Consider the following 12,666-nt stretch of genomic DNA (forward strand, 5'->3'; position numbering starts at 1 on the left):
CGCTGAGTTTAAACCACAGGGCAAGCTACAGAGCTGAAAAATGAATCTTTGCAGAAGTGGCAAAAATCCCATCTGAGGGTGGCTCCAAAAGACCTTCAAGTGAGTACCAAACATGTCCAGATTTACAGCATTAGGAAGCTTGTTTGCAGCCTGGGAAAGATACAAGTTTGGCCTCTCTTGCATAGTTTTGCCCCTCATAAAAACTCTGAGTGGGGTGATTTTTTTTTAAACTGAGTTGGAGATGTGGCAGTTTGATTGACAGGTGTGCCATCACAGGAGTTGATCTCAGTGGAACTTTCTGGTAAAATAAAGTAATGGAATAAATTTCTTTTTGATGTGAGATTATTATTATTATTTTTTTTATCACAAGTCATCCTCAAAAACTTGTCCTTGTGTTTTGACATATAGATTTTTCACAGTGGAAAATTAAAACAGCCATTTTCTATATGTTATACATTCAAATGCATGTTAATTGGAAACACATTATGCATGTTAACTGAAAATGAGCATAATAATTGCAGTCCGAACGGAATATATAATTGTAGAGTGTATTGTTGTTCTTTCTCACATTTTGGCAATAAGTAATCTCAGCAGATGAGACTTACAGGCTTTGCTGATAGCAAATCCATTATCAGGTCAAAACTAATGATATCAGCCAATAAAAAAAAAAAAAAAAATAGAAGAACAAAGGTTGTATGTTTTCTTTGCTTGCTAGGATGCGGGTTTTAGCATTTAGCCAATTTTCTATTTAGAATTTTTTATATTATCCATATCTGTTTGTTACATTTTATAATTGTTTGCAATCAATACATTTTTGCTTTTTATGTTCTTGATTTCCTACTGAGTCAACTGTTTTTGATTTCATATTAAACGCCCCTTAAAAACCTATGTAAAACTATGTAAAACTATGCAAAACTATGTAAAACTATGCAAAATCAGAATCTGGAAAGACTCAGTAATTGCAAAATAATTCATACAATTATACAAGTGCAGCCCACAGTGATTGGTAATTGTATTAAATTACCAACACGTGAAAAGTGTGATTTGGCGGTGTTTAAAAAAATCGAGTTACATTTGTAAACAATGCTTTCTCTCGTTAATTACCAAAGCCATATCATTATGCTTATCGTTATCATATCTTCACTGAAAAACAAACATTATGATAATTCTTCAACAAACATTAATAAAAAAGAAAACAAAATCTCGAAAGCATTTTTTTGTCGACACTACAGTGATCGTTGAGGAAAGGCTGTGAGTGATCACTAATTACTGCGGTGCATTCACTCATCACCGTGACAGATGTGTGATGTGTGAATGAGTGTGGGTGTAAGCAAATGCATTTAGCAAGTGCTTTAATTTGTGTTTTCTACCTCAGTGCAGCATTGTTGCAAATTTGTAGAAAACGTGTGTGAGTTGCATCACACATGGGTTATGCAAAGTTTGTTACACCTGGAAGAATAACAGAAGCATTTAAAAAATGTTCCCCATACAATCGCTACGATTCCACAATGCTGAGATCTATAATTAATGTACGCAGCTGACAGGTCATTTTAGATCTGATTCTCTGGCCTTCTTTCACACTCTCTTTCACAAATGTATAATAAGTTAATTTAGTTTAAATGGACTTAATGGGCAGATTCAATTACTGCCATGCCAAAGTCCCAGAGCAGCATCAGTGATGACAGGATTACAGCTGAAGTAGCGCTAAGCAGTTGTCAGAGCGGAGACACGTCTTTGCTGCGAGAAATATTAGGTCCGCAAGTGAATTTCAGTTCAGATGCAAAAGAAATGCTATGTGGGTGGGAAAATGATTCCAGGAAAAGAGGTGGAGAGATTCTAAGACTCGCAATCAGAGAAAAAGAGGATTGCTGCGGCACCGTTCAGGATAAAAATATGTATGAAGTTTATTCTTGGAGGAGTTCAGCAAGCAAAATAGACCCTGATGGAGACTTGGAGTTGATTCACTTTGGCCTATTTTGCTTGCCGAATTGCTCCAAGAATAAACATGTTACATGATTTTATCCTCAGCAATCCTCTTTTTTTTTTTTAAATATTGAGCTTGTGTTTGCTATACTGATGGTGGATAAGCCAGTTCTGATGAACTCCCAATAATACCTTATTAGAATCAAAGACTAATTTGTAAGATAGTGACAACAAAATGGTCAGCTGGTAGGTTCTGCTTTTATCCTGATGCATTTAGCCAACTAAAAGAACTCTAAAATGCTGCTGATAATAACACCTAAAACCAAATGCTCTGCCTCCTGGAAGGAGTCTAAATGTCCTCAAAGGGAAGTGAAAAGCATTTCAAGAAAGGTCAAATACATGAAATATTAGAGGATCTCTTGAAGAGTAGACCATCCTCTCAGAAACCAAACCAGTGGTCACGACTCTGAAGCTGAAAGTCTGCTACTTCACACAGCTCAGCAGACCGACTAAAGAGAAACCTGTGCCTCATAACAGTAACAACAAAGCAGAAAAAGAGAGAGATAATGAAGTCAAACCTTGGCAAACAGCGCCCCCTTGGCCGCCAGTGCATCTTCCCCTCTGCCATTGGGGTAGCACTCGTATCGTGCATCCAGGATTGGGTAGCGGCTTGCCAGCATGAGCCCACTGTTCAGGAATTTGAACCTGGAGCAGCAGCCTTTCCAGCCATACCGCCCAACATCGCTCAGGATGTAGGGAAAATAGCGATGCAGCTGGCGCCGTAGTCTAGTAGTCGATCCATGGTCAAATACCTCCTGTAGAGCCAGGAAATCCAAGTTGGCAGGGAAAAAGGCAGAGATGTCATGGTCGAATGTTTCATCTCCGTGGCGGCGTTTTCGACCTGGGCGCTTGAATATTGATGTGCGTGGGACATGAGAGAGAGTGTTGTTGGAGGATATCCCTATCCCGCCATCACTTCCATGGTAACGAGCAAGGGACTCACGAGAAGCAGTCATGCTGCCCGTGTCTGCCCCTCCGTGCTCTCCAGGCCGGTGGTTCCCTGTCTCCGCCTCCTCTTCCTGGGGGTCCGGCTCTGGAGCACTGATGCTAATTTGAACCCCTGAGGTGTGAAGCGGACAGTCTGTTGCGGGTTTTGGCTGGGTCCCATCCCCATGCATGGGACAGTCATGATGACCAGGAGCACTCTGAGCTACTGTGGAATGCACGGGGCAGTCTGGAGCCTCCCCTGAGGTGTGAATGGGACAGTCTGAGCTGCTTTTAGTCTCCCCTTGGTGGAGAGGGCATTCTGCTGTAGTGTCTGCCCCATCAGGGTGCACAGGGCATTCAGCAGAGCCCTGGTCATTCACAGAAGGGTGAACGGGGCAGTCAGTGGCACCTGAGGGGTGAATCGGGCACTCGGTGGCAGGTTCAGTTTCGGTGTCGGCTGGGCCATTGGTTGTGTGTGTTTGGTCTGGACGTTGGTCCAACGATGAGGTACGGCGGAAACCTGTGGCAAGGCTGCTGAAGGACGCCGCACTGATAAACATAACAGAAATAATATGAACATAGAGGCATTTACTGCAGATAAGTGCAGAGGGAAGTTTGGATTGATCTCTCCATACCTGATAGAAGTGTTGGTAGGTGAGTCAATGTAGATTTTAATCTGAGGTCGGCTGGCACCATTGCGGATCCTCTTCCCTACCTCCCGTGCTCTCCGGTGGGTGTCTGACAGGTTGTTAAACCTTGCTAGGGAGTCAGGCAGAAGGCAAACATTGGCACTGCAGAAACAGAAGCTTCTGCCCTGTGGCCTCCATTCCCCAATTCCAGCACCTGCTTGACCTTGTTCAGCCTGGTGTTTGTCTGGCCTAGACAAGACAGAAAAAAAACAACCTTTAAATGCAAATATAATACCAGAAGAAAAATAGGGCAATAGGAGCAAAAGCATTTTTTTAAAAGAAGCAAGGAAATTTTTCCCAGATTTCTTTTTTTCAAAAGATATACTTAGAGAACCATTTTATTCTACCTTCATCTTGAGCCTACACTCATTGAGAGAAATATCATACTGGTCATCTAACTCTGAGCAATATTAAAGAAATCCAGATACTTCAAACACAGGGTCTTATAGCCATAAGGAAGCTAATCAAATGCAAATACTTTTTAAAGTAGAATCTCTCAAAGCAATTAGCTGCTGAGCAGTTTTGAGGTTTCTGCTTATTAACCTTATTATATCAGTAATGTAGTCTAAAGAAATGGATTACATTTCTGTCACTTAAAGAGATGTGTCTACATAGACATGCAGTTAGGACCATTTGTATTTGGGTATTAAAACAGTTTTTAAAATTTTGTATCTGTGCACAAGCACAGTGAATTTAATAAATAAATAATAAAATAAATAATTTCAGAACCTGAACAATTTACTTTAGTTTTTTCTTCAGTTACTGTAAAGCTTCTCTGTTGAGTTCTGATCAGTTGGCTGACTTGTCATTCAAGAATATCCAATTTATTTGCCTTGAGAAACTCTTGGGTTTGTTTTGCTGTGAGGCAACATCTGATGAGTTTCGCAGCAGATAGCTGAACCTGCGCAAAGTATAGAGCTGTCTACACTTCAGACTTTGCTAAAATAAACAGTAGTGATTCTGTTCCACTTGTAGGCAGAGGCAAAGCTACAAAAATCGTCTACTGTCTAAAAACCTATGGTGTATGCCACTTAAACACCGCCTGAAGTTTTGAAATCATACACCATCTGAACTGAGCTGTAGTAGTTGACTCCATGATACTAAGTTTTATTCTAACATGATCAACATTTTAAAAGTGATCTATTCAACCCAGACCAGGTAGTTTTGGTGCCTAAAGCACAGCTGGAGTCATTAGTTTGTGAAGACCTGAACACAGATGCTAAAAGCAAACTAACTGAGCTGCAAACACAACTTTTATTAGGTTGATGTGATGTCCAGACATGTAAAGATCCACAAGGAAAGAAACAGCAGGAAAGGAGCAGACAAGAACAGAGAAGCAACAGAGACACTAAGAGAAAGACTGAGTGGAAACAGTAAGGGTAACTGGGAGGGTGGAAACCAAAGGGTAATGAGACACAGCTGAAGGAAGTCTAGACAATGGAACAAAGCGAGACAGTGTACCACACAGAGACAATTAACTGCCAAATTAAAGCAATGAAACTGAAACAAGGACACAAATGAACCTTAACTCTAATCTTGAATGTTCATGTAAGACAAAAGTGCCACAGTGCACATACAGTGGGGCAAAAAAGTATTTAGTCAGCCACCGATTGTGCAAGTTCCCCCACCTAAAATGATGACAGAGGTCAGTAATTTGCACCAGAGGTACACTTCAACTGTGAGAGACAGAATGTGAAAAAAAAATCCATGAATCCACATGGTAGGATTTGTAAAGAATTTATTCGTAAATCAGGGTGGAAAATAAGTATTTGGTCAATAACAAAAATACAACTCAATACTTTGTAACATAACCTTTGTTGGCAATAACAGAGGTCAAACATTTACTATAGGTCTTTACCAGGTTTGCACACACAGTAGCTGGTATTTTGGCCCATTCCTCCATGCAGATCTTCTCGAGAGCAGTGATGTTTTGGGGCTGTCGCCGAGCAACACGAACTTTCAACTCCCGCCACAGATTTTCTATGGGGTTGAGGTCTGGAGACTGGCTAGGCCACTCCAGGACTTTCAAATGCTTCTTACGGAGCCACTCCTTTGTTGCCCGGGCGGTGTGTTTTGGATCATTGTCATGTTGGAAGACCCAGCCTCGTTTCATCTTCAAAGTTCTCACTGATGGAAGGAGGTTTTGGCTCAAAATCTCACGATACATGGCCCCATTCATTCTGTCTTTAACACGGATCAGTCGTCCTGTCCCCTTGGCAGAAAAACAGCCCCATAGCATGATGTTTCCACCCCCATGCTTCACAGTAGGTATGGTGTTCTTGGGATGCAACTCAGTATTCTTCTTCCTCCAAACACGACGAGTTGAGTTTATACCAAAAAGTTCTACTTTGGTTTCATCTGACCACATGACATTCTCCCAATCCTCTGCTGTATCATCCATGTGCTCTCTGGCAAACTTCAGACGGGCCTGGACATGCACTGGCTTCAGCAGCGGAACACGTCTGGCACTGCGGGATTTGATTCCCTGCCGTTGTAGTGTGTTACTGATGGTGACCTTTGTTACTTTGGTCCCAGCTCTCTGCAGGTCATTCACCAGGTCCCCCCGTGTGGTTCTGGGATCTTTGCTCACCGTTCTCATGATCATTTTGACCCCACGGGATGAGATCTTGCGTGGAGCCCCAGATCGAGGGAGATTATCAGTGGTCTTGTATGTCTTCCATTTTCTGATGATTGCTCCCACAGTTGATTTTTTCACACCAAGCTGCTTGCCTATTGTAGATTCACTCTTCCCAGTCTGGTGCAGGTCTACAATACTTTTCCTGGTGTCCTTCGAAAGCTCTTTGGTCTTGGCCATGGCGGAGTTTGGAGTCTGACTGTTTGAGGCTGTGGACAGGTGTCTTTTATACAGATGATGAGTTCAAACAGGTGCCATTCATACAGGTAACGAGTGGGGGACAGAAAAGCTTCTTACAGAAGACGTTACAGGTCTGTGAGAGCCAGAGATTTTCCTTGTTTGAGGTGACCAAATACTTATTTTCCACCCTGATTTACGAATAAATTCTTTACAAATCCTACCATGTGCATTCATGGATTTTTTTTTCACATTCTGTCTCTCACAGTTGACGTGTACCTCTGGTGCAAATTACTGACCTCTGTCATCATTTTAAGTGGGGGAACTTGCACAATCGGTGGCTGACTAAATACTTTTTTGCCCCACTGTAAGCTCCATAAACACAATCAGTAACTTAAAATAACAAGAACTGAAGGCTCATAATCAACAATGTTGGCTACGAGTAAAACTAAGAAAACCTAAAACAACCAAACAGACCAGAAACAGATAAAAAAAAATTGGATTCACATCTTCTTCTTAAACGGTCCTTTGTTGTCAGTTTTTCAGCAGGTGTTTGTGGGGGTGTGATGAGTAGAATTATACTCATGTGCTTTTCAGCTTTTAAAAATCTTTTCTATTTGGAATTTATTTTTCCCCAATTCTCCAAAGGTCTCACCAACATCAGAGTGTGAAAGATGTTAACTTAAAATTAACATCTGCCCTTCCTGGGGGGAAAACTCATCAAATAATAGGAAATTAAGACAAAAAGTTTAGTTACTGTACATATTTCCTCACATTGTGCCAAACTGTTTATTTGTTAATTGGTAGAATAAACTTTTAGTATTCTTGATCATATCTAACTCTGTTAAGGTAGAAAAATAGTGCATCTAAGTTGGATTTAAGTAGATTCTTTTTTGTTGTTGTATTTTGAAACCCTTTGCTGGTGAGATGGGGTTATAATAATACTACTACACTACCAGTCCAAAGTTTGGACACATCTGGCCACCCAAACTTGGTGCTGTATACTTTGATGCAATGAAATGTTGAATTGTAGAGCCTTGTCTTTGATGAGTGTTATGAAAATACTGTTGAGACAAACTTGTTTTCATGCAGAAATCTTTCAGGAGTTGTCAGTAGCATGAAATACAAATACATTTATTATGTGAGATGTTTTTGCAGCATATCAAGAATAACAAAGCTATACGTAAATTCAGTAAGTTCTTAGGATGTCGTGTTATCCAATTTTCTTTTTACCATCTTTCAGATAAGAACACAGTTAATTCTGTACTATCACCAAGCAGCTAGGCTGTCCTTGAGACTCTGTGGAGAAAAATAAACTGGATCAAACAGTTATGTCAGTGTACCCCACAAGGTGCAACCGGGCCTTACAACTTTTAGCCCTTCTCATAATAATAGTGCGATTTTAATTATAGAGGGTTTAGGAATAAAAACAGACATGCACACATCATAGCAGCCTGTCTGTTTTTTGTTTTTGTTTTTATCTGTTTTACTCTCAAATGATTATTATGTGATGTACACATACTATGTATTACATTTTCTATTTTCACTCTACCATTTCTACTCTACCCCCTCTTTATGCTTCTGGCCCTGAACTCTACTGCCATCGGTGCTTTTTACCTTTTTAAAGACGTTATCCATGAATATACAATAAACTGTTACTAGGTGACTGTTGAAACAATACTTAAAATACTAGAAACTCACCTTTTACATTTGCCATCTCTAAACTGCTAATTATAGGAAGATCGTGCTGCTGTCCCACAGCAAACAGAGCTAAATACTGTATTTCCCATTTTGTGGTTATGGCGGGTTGCCACCTGGGTGGGTGTTTGGATAACGAAACACCCACTGAGAGCTGATGGAGTCTTGCAGCTGGAAAGCAGACCCACGAGCAAACTATTTACACAAGATAATGACTTCATTTTCTCCTTCTTGAAATAGCCAACCCCTGTGAACAACTGGCTCCATAGATGAAAAATGAAGCATGACTCTACAACTGCTCGGCCCATTTTTCACGTTACATTGATCCAGGGCCTCATTTTCATTCACAGTTTAGTTGAAAGCCAGTCTAAAATGTGTAAACCGGTATAAAGTGCGTTCATCCGGTCATCTTTAAACTGAACCACTGCAAGGACAAAGAAAGGCCTACATGGTTGGCTGTAGGTCTGCCCTCCTCACCTGTAGAAACCTTAAGCAGGAAAAGATTGTGTTACCTTAAAACAGTTAGGTCACTCTACATAATACTGTCTAAAGTAAAAGACACTACATCCTTACAAAATCAGATATTATGTACAGTGCTGTGAAAAAGCATTTTTGCAGTTTTGTCACACTTACATGTTTCAGATTAAACAAATAAAATATAAAACAGAAGTAAATAAAAAAGGCGTTTTTTAAATGATGCTATGATTTATTAATGGAAAAAAACTACCCAGCCTACCTGGACCTTGGCAGCGAGAACTAGTATTAAGCATTTGTAATAAGTTCAAACAAGTCTTTCATATCTCTGTGGACCTGTTTAAGGTCATGCCAAAGCATCTCAATTTGGCCAGGCCACTATGAAACCTTCACTCTTGGAGTAGTTTTGCTAGGCCGGCCACTCCGTCACCACTATTCCAATTATTTTTTTTACATAGGGCTAGGTAAGGTTGGATAGCGTTTTTTTAATAAATGAAATCATCTAAAAACTGTACTATGTACTTGTTTGGGTGTGATTAATGATCTGAAACCTTTAAATGTTTAAATCAAGTTTGGTAAAAATACTTTTTCAGAGCCCTGTAAATTCACAGAAACAGCAGCAGTGATAAATAATATAGCCATGTTGGCACTAACCTGCAGTAGGTGTACAGGTAGGGCTGGCGGATTGCCTGCAGGGGAGCCCAGATGATGAAGCCCAGCAGAGCAAAGGGCAAGGAGGCGAGGAGGAGGAGCAGGTAAAGGGGTGCGGAGATCAGCACACATAACGTGAGGAAGGAGCAGGGGTCCTGGGAGCGCTGTCGCTTCTCCAGCGAGGTGGCCACACAGGACGCCAGGAGCCGGTCTAGGAACCAGTAGCAGGGAAACACCAGGCTCCACGACAAGCCATCCAAGAAGTGCAGACAGGCACTGGAATACGGGGTGATGTGGAGGACCATCTCTTTCCTTCTTTCTCTCTCTTTCTGTCTGTCACTTTCTCCTCACCTTGCACGTCCACGCCCACATACACTATAATCAATCACAAAATCTCTTCCACTAATTACATAAGCAGAAATAAATGAAAAAAGATCAGACTCAAATGTAGACCCTCCCCCATTCCTTGGAGAAAGGAACACTACATGGTTTGGATGATTTCTATCTTCACAGGAAAGCTTATCTCAGTCTTGCTGCCCCTCCCTCAGTAATTACACCCTCCACAGGAGGGGTCAAGGAGCGCAGTCTCGAGGTAGGCAGTCATGATGAAAGCTATTCCCTTGATGACGGATCTATGATTGCGAGGACTCAAACCACCTCTGCAGGGGGTATCCACTCAACATCAGCATTTCCTCCAAACCTGAAGAAAGAAGCACATCGACAGAGGAAAGGCGGGAGAGAAGGAAAAAGAAGCAGGGGATCAGTAATTGACTTTATTCCACTGGGAGTGAAACTCATACATGTCAGAATGACTGTAATTGCATAATAACAGCACATCCCCACAGAGGCTTGTAAGCTACAGGCAAAATTATTTACTGTAGTTTGTCTCGTCTTACAAGAAGAAAGAATAATGTATGACAGCGAGTACGACATACTCCTGACAACAACACATTATGGGATGTATTTTTTTTAAGCTATTTCAGAAGACAAGCAGTTGATCAGACTGTGGTCATACTACTGGGGTGTGGGTGGGTTGGAGATGAATAGTGGGCAGGCTAAAACAGGTTAAATGGCGGCAGCTGCACGAGATAGTCAGTTGGATGTGCAGAAGGAGCAATCGGCTGATGTGGGTTGGCACTAAAATCAGCTGATTTGCATGGATGGCAGCTAAACTTGACTTTGTAGCCTGCTTACACTTATGTTGCATCTACACTGGAAGTGATTTGTTTATCGGACATCACTTTGAAGCTACCGGCAGGTCGCTTACAGACATTCCAGTAACCTAGAAAACAACTTTATGTATTTACTACCACGCCATGAGCCAATCAATGGCATTTGTCATTCTCACTGGTAGCTGTTTCAGTCACTCGCCTGCAAGTTTAATAAAGTCTGGCCCACTTTCATTGTCAGCAGTGCTGCAGTAACAGGTCCACTTAAAAGTGTTGTGTTTGATTCTGAAAAGATAACACATTTATATTCCTCATGGAAAAGTAAGTATATACAAAAAAAGGAGAAAAGGTGACTTGCATTTGAATATTTCTCAGAACATAAATATTATATAAACTAAAGAGTTGAAAGATACGATGATATTAACGACTACAAAGCTCCTGAAGCTGAAACAAAGAGATTTCTTAGTGCACGAGCACACACAAATCCACTACCACAGAAATTTTTGGCCCGCAGTGTTTAAATAATTTAAAGTCTATGTTTAAATAGGAGAAGGGCTGTGGAAACAGCTCATCGTGGAATCAGTAATTGTTGTTACAAAAGGGTATCACAAAGGAAAGGACATTAACCACGTCGTTCTTCCAGCCCGCAGATGACTTAACCAGAAATTCCAACCCTAAATGCTTTTTAACCAACTTTAATATCAGCATAGGCAACAGAGGGAAGAGAATTGATCCCACCGACATGAATAAGTAATGACTAGATTAATTCATTCATGTCAACAGGCGAGTTTAGGAAGACAAAGAGAGTGCTGACCTTGGCGTAACATCATATGCCCAGCAGAGAAGGGCAGTGGAACAACCCATGCTTTTGAATGAACCTTGTCTCATTTGCTGTGCAACAAGACAACTATAAACTTGCTGTAACCGTGGAGAAATGCTGCGTGCATATTATACTCACAATCCATATTAAAGCAGAAAGTAGGTAAAGCAATTCTGACAAAGCTCACCAAATGAATGAAACTTTTCATTCTGTATTTGGACTGTATAATCACACCTCCACAGGTCCAAAGACAGCACAGGCTGTCACGTATTCATCTTTCTTTTTGTCAAGGGTCTGCTTTTTAAAATCTATTTAGGATAGAAGACTTTCCAGCAAAACATGTCTGTGGGAGCTGTTTGTCACCACTGTCTACTATTTTCTCCCCAAATGAAGCTCTTTTGTCAGACAGGCTCATTCTCTGAATAGGACATCTCTCCCAGAATTACCACCTCTTCCATCCTTGTAATCTTCTTGTGTAGGGTCGAAACCTTTGTATAGGGCTTTGGAGTTGACGTCACGCCGCAATGCATTGTGGGAGCGCGGCACCATTTTCGGGGTCTACGAATCAAATCAAACACCGTGTTGGAACGACGATTACAAGATGCTTAAAAGCTGCTCAATAGAGAATGGACTGTATAGAGACCGATTGCGTCCAGAGGCGAAGCGGCGGTACTTGCAGAAAATAGCGTGCATTGGAAATGTGGACCCGTATGAAATACGGCCGTGGAGTAGAAACCCTGAAGACCAACCGCTATTGACGTAGCCTGACATATTTCATACCTTATCTGTGGAATCAGCGCGTACAAGTCGTCATTCAAACAAAGGTAAGTCAGCTCGAGTACTGCGTGTGAAATGCGTTTGATTTCCCTGCAAACATTCACATTAGTGCAGCATAAATTCATTCATGAGGGGAAATTACAGTGAGAACATGTGGAGGCTGTTAGAGGGATAACATAGTGAGTTCAGTGCATTGATGAGACACTGTCCTGAAGGATTTAGTTATTCTTTATGGTTAAAGAAATTGCAATGATTTATTAATGTTTATTATAAATAATTCTAATTATACATCTTGCTTCCATGTTTGTATCTTGTGTCACTAAAAATACATTTTATTTTAGTTTTATACATTGATTAATGACCTGCAGAATCTCCTTATCATATTAAGTGATTCATAATTGTCACTTTATGCTTTCTCCATCTCTAAAGTGATGACATCCTTCCATTACATACTTTAGGTTCATTTTCTGCTGGCAGGTTTTTGACAGAGAACAGGCAGATTTACACTATAACATGCAGCGTTCTATAGATGGACACATAAAGAAATGAAAAATTATATGTATGTGCTAACTTTCTTGACACTTTGTTACATTTATGATAAAGTAGATTAAACACATTTGTGTCGGCCTTGGCTCATAGTTCTTGTCTTTAAATGAACTTTGTCTG

General features: G+C 40.8%; 1 protein-coding gene across 1 annotated transcript in view; it reads right to left on the reverse strand.

Moving 5' to 3' along the window:
* The window catches only part of smpd3 (sphingomyelin phosphodiesterase 3), a 95,909-nt gene that overhangs the window by 44,081 nt on the left and 39,162 nt on the right, over positions 1–12,666 (reverse strand). Inside the window, exons 2-4 of the mRNA XM_004566137.3 lie at positions 9,238–9,934; positions 3,546–3,788; positions 2,502–3,459 (exon numbers count right to left, since the gene is read on the reverse strand). Of these exons, the coding sequence (XP_004566194.1) occupies positions 2,502–3,459; positions 3,546–3,788; positions 9,238–9,539 (1,503 nt within the window). The 5' untranslated portion in view covers positions 9,540–9,934. The remainder of the gene's footprint in view (positions 1–2,501; positions 3,460–3,545; positions 3,789–9,237; positions 9,935–12,666) is intronic.

Source organism: Maylandia zebra, linkage group LG7 (genome assembly GCF_041146795.1).
Source record: "Maylandia zebra isolate NMK-2024a linkage group LG7, Mzebra_GT3a, whole genome shotgun sequence".
NCBI lineage: Eukaryota > Metazoa > Chordata > Actinopteri > Cichliformes > Cichlidae > Maylandia > Maylandia zebra.